The 13,040-nt window shown below is 32.5% G+C and overlaps 1 protein-coding gene across 4 annotated transcripts in view; it reads right to left on the bottom strand.

The window, feature by feature from the left end:
• LOC123720195 (serine/threonine-protein kinase SIK2-like) overlaps nt 1–13,040 on the bottom strand; it is a 48,972-nt gene that overhangs the window by 23,515 nt on the left and 12,417 nt on the right. For all 4 annotated transcript variants that reach the window (XM_045676732.1, XM_045676740.1, XM_045676755.1 and 1 more), the window contains exons 2-3: nt 12,164–12,280; nt 6,427–6,490 (exon numbers count right to left, since the gene is read on the bottom strand). In XM_045676732.1, coding sequence (XP_045532688.1) covers nt 6,427–6,490; nt 12,164–12,280 — 181 coding nt within the window. The remainder of the gene's footprint in view (nt 1–6,426; nt 6,491–12,163; nt 12,281–13,040) is intronic.

The following is a 13,040-nucleotide window of genomic DNA, read 5'->3' on the forward strand; positions in this document are numbered from 1 at the left end:
ATTTAAATATTTTATATAAAATCTGAACTGAATCGTGTTTTGAGTCCAATGCTAGTAATGTTATACCACTTTGGAGGTTTATTCCTACTATTTAGTTAGTAGAATTATTGTATGACTTGTTAAATTTTTTTTAGGGAATTCTATATTAATGATATAAATAGTGCTAGAAAATAAATAATACAATAAAAATGTTTAGAATTGGACACTTAGAAACATTGCTAATGAAAACTTTTTGAATTTAAATTTTAGAACTTTTTGGTAACCTAATGCTGCCTATGATATTACTGCGATGCGATTAGCATTTCTTAATGAAGCCCCATCTCGTGCCACTATTTACAATTAGTTTAACGAGTTTAAGCGTGGACGTGAAGGTGGAAGCAATCTCAACAATGATCCGCGTAAAGGACGTCCTTTAACAGCGACTACTAAAGATCTCAGTGCTGTGCGACGCATGATAGAGGAAGATAAGGGAGTGACCTATCAGCAGATACAAGCAAGCCTAGGCATTGGTATGAGTCAAGTTACAAAAAATATTACACGAAAAATCAGGCGTCTGGAAGCTTTGTACCAGATGGATTCCCCATACTTTAACCGACGACCAGAAACCTTCGCATGGACTGGTGTCGCCAAATGTTAGATAAGTTCGACGGCGGTGACTCAAATGCTGTATTTGACATCGTCACAGGTGATGAAAGCTGGATATATTGATACGAAAGCGAAACCAAAAGACAATCAGCTGAGTGAGTGTTTCCCTTCGAGGATCGGCGAACTAAGGTAAAGAAAGGAAGAAGTCAAGGAAAAAAGATTATTGCTCATTCTTTGGTCGGAAAGGTCATTTCGCGACAGTTGTGCTAGAAGATGGAAGGACAGTTATTGCAGACTGGTATGACAATCGCTGTTTGCTGTTTGCCGTTTGTTATTTTTGCATTGGAAAAAAATTGATAGCAGCGTCCTCGAAGCAGGATCCTCCTTCACCACGACATTGCTTCAGCGCACTCCGCAAAGCGGACTGTTGAATATTTGACTATGGCAGGTGTCGATATAATGAGTCATTCGCCATACAGTCCTCACCTAGACTCCCTGCGACTTTCATTTATTCCCTAGAACTAAAGATAAAATTCGAGTTATTCGCTTTTCGAGTCATGAAGAGGCGGTCACAGCGTACGAAAATGCCATAGAAGAGACCCACCCCTAAGGATGAACGGGCCCACTGATTTTCTCAGTGGATCCATCGAATGCGACGATGTGTAGAGAGGAACGGAGATGATTTCGAAAAACAATAAAAGTATTGGCAACTTTCTACATTAAGCCGTTTTTCATTTTCTAATCATTTTCAGTGTTACCTAGGTATTAATAAAACTCTTAAAAAAGAACGTGACTTAAATTAAAAAGTATAAAACGGTTTAATGTCAGACTTTAGTAATGTGAATTGGTGAAGTTTAATTTTCTTCCACCTGCATTTTATGAATAATCCAGTCGTGCACCTGCGCCGGCCACCTGTCATTTCGGGCTATGAATAAGAAATTCTATTCTACAGAGAATATATCGCTTTACGTAATCAGAAATATTTTTAAAATTTTTACATAAATTTAAATTAAAATGTTGAATTAACTGATACTTATGATGTCTATTTATGATATTAGTGTGTAAATAAATGTTGAATATAAGAGATATATAAAGATCATCGTAATTTTTTTCATCTCCTATATTCCATCCTAAAAGTCCTTCCTAACTCAAAAATGATTTTAAATTTTTGGGAGCCCATAACTATAGCTAGGCTCTTCCGAAAACTATACCATTGATATCCCATCTCATAACTCCTCCTTTCTTGGCGATTCTTTAAAGGTCTCTGCAGTTAGGCTATGGAATTCACTTCCCGTCCCTATTCGCTTAGCTTCTTCTCTATCTTCCTTTAAATTTCTTCTGTACAAACATTACCTGTCCACACCGTATCCCTAACTTTCTTACTAACTAGTAAGTGACGCGAGATTTATGTTAAATTATCATGATTTATGTGTAATTTTACTTTCTATTTTTAATGTATCTTTTTAGTTTTTTTGTTTCAATTTAGTTTTGGCTTAATAACTGTGTATAACATGTATTTTTGCACTTCTTGCCTATCTTATGTAATTTAATAGATTTTTTTTCTTTACTCACAGTGGTTGATCGAAGAGATAGCTCAAAAGCGATAAGGCCGCCAGTTGCCCTACTTTAGATTTAATTATGTTCACTTTTTTATATTGTAATGTAACAAAGTGTTAATAAATAAATACTGGAAGAAACTTTTACATATATTGTCTACTTTTTATCTTTTTTCTTATATATGTATATAAAGTGTTTATTATATTCCAACTTAGGGAACAGTTCAAGTTTCATCGAAATCGGTACAGTAGTTTTTGAGATATTTATACACTCATTTCACACATGTCCCCACATGTATGCCCCCACCTAGGTAAATAATTTTGTCAAGTGTAAGTTACGAGTTGAATGTAGTCTGTGGCTTTTACTTTTGAAGACAAAATGTTCAATTTCGAATCGTCGAACAGAAAGATAGATCGTGTCGTCGTTTATACAAACAAGTGGGCCACCGCCGTAGTAGTTTTTACTTTTACTCAGGACGCCCCATGAGAAGCTACAACCGTTTAGACGGACCACCCCATTAAGGTCATGAATTTTAAACCAAGCTTAAAATCCTAAAAAAACACACGGTGTAATTATTTTCGTTAATTGATTTATGTAGTTAATAAGCCGAACTACTAACAACTTCCTCATTTTAATTTCTTATCAACTTCTATAATAAAGAAAATACTCAAATAATTCACTTCACATTTTCACTTCTGAAGGTAGCAAAATCGAAAATCGTTAATTGTAAACATTTGGATTTTCATCGTCAAAGTTATCATATAATTTTATACGTATACAAGTAAATTTGGTACGCTGTGCATTATAAAAAAAACCGTCTTAAAACCGACCGATATTCGACCTTTATTCTATTGTATGTCAAAGTGTACGCTTGATCTGGATGATCATGATGTCAAATGATTCCGATTTGCAGGAAAATGATCCCATATGATTAAATTTAGTTTGGCATGACTTCCAATAAAACAGCCTAATATTATCTTCGATCTCCGTCGTTCCACAATTGAGAGTTTTTAAGGCAGTTTATGCCACGTACTACCAAGATGTGGAACCAGCTGCCAATGGGAGTATTCCTGAACCAATTCTTAAAAGGCCGACAACGGACTTGCGAGCCCTATGGCAATCGGCAAGTGTCTACGGGGGCTTCATATCACTTACCTACCATCAAAAAAAATACATCGTTTAATTTGATTCTTTGGGTAATACAAGACCAATCAATAGAAATAAGGGAATAATAACTTCCTTCGTGTTTTCGTATTCACAGCTCGAACGCCTTACTTATCAATACAATGTGTATAGTTCTAATATTAATTATATTACATTGATAATTCTAAAAAATACCCCTAAAAAATACAGAATATTGCTCATTTTTTTTCAAAGAAACAAAAAAATCGGTCAAATTCAACTTTCAAACTTCGGTCAAGAATTTATCTATTACGCTTAAATTTACGTATTATTTGCTAGCCCTTTGTACATTTATGCATTTTAAATAAATAGTTATGTTTTAGTAAAACGATACGATTATTGTGAACTTCAGCACCAACCACTAATTGAGTCATTAAATTGTTTGTTTATCACTAAAAACAGTATGTTTCCGTATGTTTTGACAATGACCAACTATTTTTAAAAGCAGGAAAATCAAATCACTTCCCGTTGCTAACACCTTACACGCGTAATTTAATACTTTATTAAGAACTTCCGAGTACTTTGTAAATCCATGTTAATGAAGAACTATTTTGCAACTCTTAACCCTGAGGTTGTTCATTCGATCTTCGGCTTTGCATTCACAGATTTTCTATATGCGCAATTAGCACTAGCCCATACAGTGAAGAAAACTCAAGAATATTACAAAAAAGTGTATGTGTTTCCTCACGATGTTTTCGTTCACCGTTTGAGCGAATGTTAAATGCGCACATAGAATTCACAGCCGAGGATCGAACCTACAACTTCAGGGATGAGAGTCGAACGCTGAAGCCACTAGGCCAACACTTAGGAGTCCATTTAAATTGTGTTTAAGATTCGCTCGAACGGCGAAGGAAAACATCGTGAGGAAACCGGCTTGCCTTAGACCCAAAAAGTCGGAGTGCGGCCGAAAGAAGGCTAATCACCCACATGCTTATTAGATTAACAAATGATCATGAAACAGATACAGAAATCTTCGGGCCAAACCTAAAAAGGTTGTGTGTTTCAGTAATTTAGTCACATTTCACATAATTCTAATCTAACATAAAATTTACTTTTAAACCATAGTCACAAACATCTGCTATACTAGGTATCAAACGACAATTACATCCGAATTATTGTCAATTTTCATGAATTTCCATAGACGAATTTCAGTAACGTCAGCTGTGCGCGAAATTGCTACCGATCCCCCTTCCCAGTGACGTCATTGCCAAACTGCTTACGTCATACAGGGGTCGACAATGGACCGTCCCGTTTACAAATAATAAATGTTAGTCAAAATCGAGGACATTTAATTTTATGTAAGTTTGGGAATATATTTACTTGTACCTAGTATGGTTATAGTTTTATAAACGGCAAACAGAAGCAGTGTTTTATATAGTTTTTTTTTTTGTATATACACACATATTATTCTCTAAAACCTGTTACTCGTATATAAAGAAAACTAAGTGTTTTATACGGATTTTATACGGAGGAACGAAATAGGCAGCTGTCATGTTCAACAACCGATTCGCGAAAAGCTTAATAATAACTAAACACGAATTACGCCTCAATTAAATAATGTTTTGTCTCGTTTATTTATTTGCAAAATGACATTCAAGTGATAAAGCCAATATTTCTGGGCCATAAATATGAATGGGGTAGACCAGTGTTTCCTAACATGAAGCCCACACCTATTTATTAAAAAAAATTGAATTTCAGTCTTTCGTTATATATTTTGTAAATTTACTTACCTACTGTGTTTTGTTAACAACCTATCATATAAGTTTCTTAAATGAAGAATTACATTTTTTACATCAATAACAAATTATTATATGTAAAATATATATAAATTAGGGCATAATAATTTTAGGGTATTGCTCAAAAAAGGTGGGAAATCACCAGTGATTAGTGTACCTAGGTACACCCATATGAAAATATCACCAAGTATTCCATATTCCGATAACATAAAGGTTAAACCGCCCATCTTTTGAGTCCTTCAACATATAGGGACATTTGTGGGTCGTAATTAGTTATTTATATTCAAAAACACCAACGCGTACATGCTCAACCTACACGCTAGTAAAATATATAATAAAAAATGTGAAGGCTTTGATGCTCAGACATTTTTAAATTCACTATGAATCATCGTAGAATACGTGTTTTTTGCTTATCAAATAGTAACAAAAAAATCTCTTTTTTCTATATATTACAGCTTTCCGATTCTTAGTCTCTATCTCTATGCTACAGGGTTCGTAGTAATAAAATAGTAATTTTCAGGTGACCGGTTTAATTTACTTTAAAAGTGAAGAGGGTAGGTAAATGTAATAAATATATATTATTTTTTATAAGTTATTAAATAACTACGTCACAGGTTTATAGGTATAAGAGAATAGTACTTTCGAAAAAATATATATCAATCGGCCAAGTATTTAATTAAAAACATAAATCGTTACTTTAAATTAGTGTTGAAAATTGGCAGAGAACACAAAAATCTAAAATACCTCCGATTCGTGGGATAAATCACGGGAATGGCGGCTATTTTTCATATATCAAGTCAATATCGTGACTGGTGTAATAACGAGGGTAGCTTTGCCCCGGACAAGCCATTAATATTATCATTTTACCACAATATTGCGAGGTAGATCGAAATTTGCCGTTATTCATTTAAATTAACGATGTCACGAACTCTATAAAGCAATCTCGTCTACGATTTAGTTACGAAAGAAATAATGTTAATTTATATCTGTTTATTTGTGTAATAAAAAAATAATTAAATAGTTTTAATAACATTAAGATACAGTGTTTGAAAGTAAAGTAAAGTTTCTTAATTAAACATTTAAATTATTTAAATTTATATAAGAATTTATTTTTTATATATATAATTAATTAAGATAAATAAATTTTAATGTTCTATTAAGCGAGATATAGATGGTGACTATGTGACTCTAAAGAACCGTCCTACTTAAACCAGTCTGTCTCTTCGGGGCCAAAAATATTACCTATTCTTGACCTTTTCTATATTGTTGAAATGAGGAATCTAATGCCTTTTAGTTTCTAACGTTACGCAAGTAACTAAATTAGATTTGAATGAAATGTTTACAATGTAAATGTAGTATGACTCACCGAAGATTTCTCCCTTGCTCGCGTACTCTGAGACTATGTATATCATGTTCTTCGTTTCCATGACCTGCAAATAAAATATAGTATTGTTATAAATTAAAAAAGTTTGGTCCCGACAGTGTACCTTTAACGTTGACATATTACCTCGCTGTATTTTGATACTTATTCGTTGCAAAGAAAATACCCCAGTAGTTATTGATGTAAAAAATTAATTGATTACGAAATCTGAGGCCAATACTACAGGTTGTAACGCCTATGGGTTTCGTTCCCTTTCCTATAAAGTTATTTAGTCATTATGAGTAAGCCGTTAAGTAGTAACTCTTAACAAAATTCAACATACTAAGTAAATAATCTCAAAATAGCTTGTGACAATTTTCTTTTAATTATAGTTATGTTACACACGGCCAGGAACATAACTACAGCAACATACAATATAAAAGATCATTGCGAAAAATTATTAAATCGGATAAGGACAAAATGATTTGAAGTCATTCATCGACATTATCCCATTTCAAAATTCTTAAGATTCTTTACCCTATCTTAAGATTGGTTGTTCTTAATTTAAATATCCACTTAATGGAAGTGTTTCAAATATTCAAGTATATTTTATTCACACTTATCTCAAGACATCTCAAATTTGTTCAGAGATTCACTGTAAAAGGTTTAACTTGTTCCGCAGTTTCTGATCCAATTAGAAAAGTAATTTGTGCTTGCGAATCACTCTAGAAAATAAATCTAAGTTCTAAGCTTAAAATAAAACTGATCTGTATAATATTATTAGACTAATAAACTGCATTGCTATCCTTGTTATACGATGTTGAGGCTAAATATAAGTTCTTAAAAGAAGAACTGACAAGAAACTCCGACACTCCAATTGTCAAATTTTTTGTTCAAAAAGTATGCTCCACATCCTTATTTGAATGTTCAACATAGTTGTTTTTTTTTTACTTGAACCGTTGTTATTCGTTTTTCAATGTAACGGAAATCAATTAGCATGATTATAACCAAAAATAATTCCTGTCAATCCCTCTTCCTTGTACTAGCGTCACTGAAATTAATGGGTATTGCCAATACATTGCCATCGGTAGGAATTCACGCATGACGTAAGACGAACGATCCGTTCAGAATTTTTTAGAATTTGGGAATGCCCTAAAAATGATAATAGCAATTATCTTTAAGATACTAACTAAATCGTTATTCCGTAATATTATGGTGTATTTTACAAAAATATAAAATTTTGTCAGTCACTTTCCATGTATTATGTTCCTAACCTTTGCAAATAACATAGTGACAGGAAATCCCTCTTTGTGGAGGAGCAGTCAAAAGCAAGACAACTTTACAAGTCTACTAATGTCAAGATCCAAACTTGCAACAAATAAAGTAAGAAATGTATTCTTTTTCATTAATGAAAACCTAAGGTCGCGCCAATGAACTGTTAGCGGACACGCCAAAAATAAAGTTTAAAAATAAATTTATATGAAATGACGCATCTTTCCTCATGTTTACGATATGCTGAACCAATTCATTCGAAGAACACTTTTTCAGTGCGAATTTTATTGCAGTATTGTCTTCAAGTTTATGCGTTAAATAACGCATGAATTTAGTACTTACCTAATTCAGTATATCATGTATAAAGCGACTGCCGCGTTCGTTGACGAGGACCATTTTAACATTGAAATGTTTTCATCAATAGTGACTAAAGGGGAAAGTCGCTTCCAGTGTTTTGTAAGCATACTTTATTAAGATCTAACACAAACGGTGAACAAGTCAAAAAACAATTAACCAATTTTACTTACGTCTTTGAATAATTTAAAATATTATAAACATTGTATGACAACTGACCTAATTTGTGGCGCAACTGCATACTTCCTGTAAACTTTAACAAAAATTGTATTTATCAAACTTTAACAAAAACCGATAGCCATTTTCATATAATACACTCATTTGATAGGCATTATTTCAATCACAGCAAAGCTTAACCTTTGTCTAATTCATTTAATTTAATTGTTAATTTTGCGTGCTTCTAATTTTATTTAACTTTCTTTCAAAGCCTATATGTTGATGTTCCTGTGGTTTTGTTACGGGAAAACACTATCTGTTTTATGCAGGCATTGAACGATATATAATACCTTACAGAACGTCGATGCTAGTAACATGTATGTTGCCATGTCTAATGCATATATACATTTTATATTAAACCGAAATATTTAGTATAAATTAAATTTGTCTGACCCAGTTATACATTTATATTATTTAAAACGTAACATCTAAAGAGCGATGCTAAAATAAGTACATATTAATGTTAATAAAGCAGTATTTATATTTAGATCGCACGAGAGTATCACGTGAAAGTCGCTTGACGTAAACAATACGTATTCTTCTCAGAATCTACTTGTGACAAAGGCAGAACCTTATACAAATGTCACCTATTTTTATAAAGAGAAATGCTATTAGAAATAACGATAAATATCTAATTTATGAATTGAATGATTATCTTGATAATATAGGCGTGTTGTAAATATAAATAGTGTAATAAAATAATATTAGTTTGGATACCTCCAAAAGGAAAATGTACGAATAGGAGCGGCGATACTAGTTCAACTACAAAATTCAAATATTTGATATCTGATAATATAATGATGATTTTCTGAAATATATAATGTAATATTGGATGAGGTCATAACAAAGCATAGGCTTTTGAAAGACTTTAGTTTGACTTGTACGTGATATTGAATTTTAAATCTATTTTAGCTTCCAAGCACATATGTGCTAAAGTTCTTAAAAGTATCCACAAACTCAGTACCTGAAAATAACATCGCGGTGGTGTGATTTAAATCAGAGTAGGTAGATAATCTGTAGGGAACAGTTGTTTTAAAATATCCCGTTATTTCTGGAATTTTTTTGAAGGTTTTATGGCCTGATGACAAAACCAAAACCAAGCCGAATTTTAGATATAATGACAATAAATATTGAAGTCGGTTTAATTTTTCTAAAATACTATCATTTTTGCAGGGTTTATAAAAGATGTGTACATATTGATTAAGATATTACGTCACGTGACTCTACATACCTATTCGGCTGTTATGACGTCATCAACGTTCCCCCCAAGACGATTTTCTCGCCATACGAGCGAGTGTTAAATGCGCATAGTCAGAAAGTTCATTGGTGCACATCCGGGGATCGAACCTACGATTCCAAGGATGAGAGTCGCACGTTGAAACCACTAGCATTAAACTCCTCACTTATAAATATATATTAAAAACTTACATGACTATATTTTTACCATGTGTACCTACTATAAACGTGTCCATAAATAATCATAACAATCATTTTTAACGTTTGATAATACAATCTCATCACTATAATTATTATATTAATTAAATCGTAAATAATAATTGTTTATACTTAATTTAATTGGATATGAACCGTAGTTAGTAGATACTCACGAGTTAATGTATTCTAGCAGCGCTCTTAACTTTGTTAGCACCCGACCAAAATAATGATGTGCTTCAAGCCTCCAACTTCACCTTCCAATTTAAGTTACATAGGAGCTTATTTTATAAGAGCTTTTTAAATTAATGTTTAACTATAATAAATGAGATAACATTCCGTGCCTTATCACACGAGTAATATGGTGAGATTTAGTAGGCTTAGACCAAATCTTTTCACTTGTTTTAAAGTACATATTGGAATTATATACTGACAAATTACTGAGTGTTTAATATATCTTTATTTAAATCAATACGTAAAGTCTGTTAATTTCAAATAGATTTCTAAAATGAATTTACACTTTACTAGTGAAAAATTATTTAGTCCAATTACACTAACAAAAGTAGTCGTTTGTCTATTTCTGTTAAGACAAGTTGTCTCGTTGTTGAAACTGTTTTTAATAAATAAAAGAGTCAGAGTTTATTGAAAGTTCAAAAATGCTTTAGCTAACTAAAGAATGGGTCTGAGGCAATCCAACTTCATCATACAACGGGAACTATACGCCTAAACAGAACTAAACCTTTTGAGTTATTAACATTAGTCTAGTTGATATAAGTGCAAATGCAGCAATCTCGAAAACCTTAACATTGCAGAACACAAAGAATATTAATAAACATTATTTAGTTAAAGCTATTTACTAGTATTATAGAAAATTAAGTCATAATATTACTTATTAGCCATAATGATTGTATAGGCTACATTGCAATTCATATAAAGTCGGAAACTATTTAGTGAACTTTATAGATTAGATTGGGTTATGCACTGGTTATTATAGCCCATGTAGGTATAGGTATGCAATAAGTAATACCACCCATTCACGCTAGAATTAAAGCTAATTATTTAAAGTATGTATTACCGAGGTTTTAAATAATTACATAGTTCTCAACCGTACTTCAACAATAAAACCCATGTTATTAATTGGACCATTGATTATAACTGTGCTTATCACACGGAAAACCACAATAATGGCGTTATAGAAACTAATTTTGAGAAATTATGTACGTAATACACGAAAATAAAGTCTTTTAAATTGTTAATAAATTTGTAATGTATATTTAAATATGACTAGAGCTAGTGTATTACATATTAAAATACCTATAATATTAATATTTAAAGTTTATAAACAGACAATGAATACAACATCAACCTCTAAAATACTTATACAAATGTTTTGTCACATTTACTCGCTATTAAAGTCACATGAGAGTGATAAGGATAACATGTAATATATGTTAAGACTATTGTTTACTTCGTATAACACATATAGTTGCACATTTAGGGATTTATAAGTTTCATATTTACGACTCAGTTTATTTAGTCATACTATGTACATACGTGCATACTATGTAGAAACTTAGATTTGTTTGTTTGTAACGAATAAAATCTACTGGATTTTTATTTTAAATTTTAAAATTCATTTCACCATGAAGATGCTGAATCCGGAGCAATATTAGTTCATTTCTAAAATACTTTAAACAATCCCTGTGAAGACGAGACAAACCGCCGAACCATGTGTCATTTTCAAAAACAAATGACGATGCGTTAACGTTGAACAATCAAACCACGTACAAACGATACTAATGACAATTTCACGTGACATTTAACGACACAAGTACATACAGAACGATGCAATAAGCCTAACGGTATAGGCCATTGTGTCGATTTAAATGGTTAAACCTAAGCTTGTGCGGACGGAAAATTGCACGGAAGTATGTGGAAAAAAGGGTAATGTTGCCCGATCGTAGAAGCGCTTCATAAATCATACATGTATATATGAATATGTTTAATAGAGTCAATATTTGCCTATATTAAACGTGATCTGTGCCCGTACTCTAATAACATCCAATAACGATGCCGACGTTTTTGTATGCAAGTTCGATGCAGTTCTCTCAAAATCCGTAGCGCTGTTGTCGCAACTGCCTCTGAGCCATAAGGGTCCTTAAGGCCAACAGCGCAACTTTGGGTATTGGAAGTTACACAGTATTGTGGACCCAGTTATTGTTTGTTCAAAGTTTTCCCACAAAATCGCAATATTTCGATATCAGCGCTACGGAAATTGAAAGATCTATATCGAAATTGTATACAAAAATGTCGCGTTATCGCTATTAAAGGTACAGAACACTGCAGCAAACTTACCACGTAATTTACATACGGCAAACCCATTATTGTATGAACTTTGCCATTGTTAGTGTTACACTGTGAAGAAAAATATTGAAGTAGGCGGTACAGTATAAAAATCAATAAGTCTCACCTGATAGAGCTTAATAATATGAGGATGGTCCAGTCGTTTCATAATATCCACTTCTCTGTAGACTTTCTGAAGATTGCTGGCATCTAGTTGTGATTTATCTATTATCTTAATTGCTACCTGTAACAAAAAATTCAATGTAAAATTCATATTATAAAGTATAAACTATTATTTTCGGCAATTAATTTTCCTTTCTATCAACTCGTCTTAACCAAAACTTTCAAAGATATAGACCCAGTAATGTGTCTGCCCCACATCCTAATGGAGATTTCATTACATACAGCTCACGTCTTCATGTTATGAAATTCCAATAACGTGATGCCATGGAAATATAATAAATGTTATTAAAACAGGTTTTCCGTATAGCAAATCCTTATGTTTATGATTTTAATTCGGTAGCTCTTAGGCTTTCATTTCTTGTGGAAATTACTAAAGGGTGTACATATAACCTTCCTCGATAAATAGAACGCAACATAAGAATACTTTAAACCACGTGTGACAGCGCTCAAGCCCTCAACAAACTCATAATTATAATTAGTACAGATAAGTAAAAAATCAATTAGCAAACAGTTGTACAAATAAGCCTGAGTCATTGTCCGAAAACGTAGCCGATATCGTTGATAATGTTAGTACTACGACGAAACTCGTCCGCTGCGACTCCAGCAAAAACCCCAGACTATGTTCTTATAGTTTTTCCTAACGTCCAAGTTATTCAGATTATAGAAGGCGAGTTATTAAGGCAGTGGAGATCATTTCAAATATATCACATTATAGGTCCGTGTTAAACCCTTAGATCTGTCTTTATGTTTAAGAGACACGCGTTAAGATTCACAGATAGTACATAAGATGTTTTTGCTCTTGACAAAAAGAAAAAGGAACA

The sequence above is a fragment of the Pieris brassicae genome, chromosome 1 (genome assembly GCF_905147105.1).
Source record: "Pieris brassicae chromosome 1, ilPieBrab1.1, whole genome shotgun sequence".
In the NCBI taxonomy this organism is placed as follows: domain Eukaryota; kingdom Metazoa; phylum Arthropoda; class Insecta; order Lepidoptera; family Pieridae; genus Pieris; species Pieris brassicae.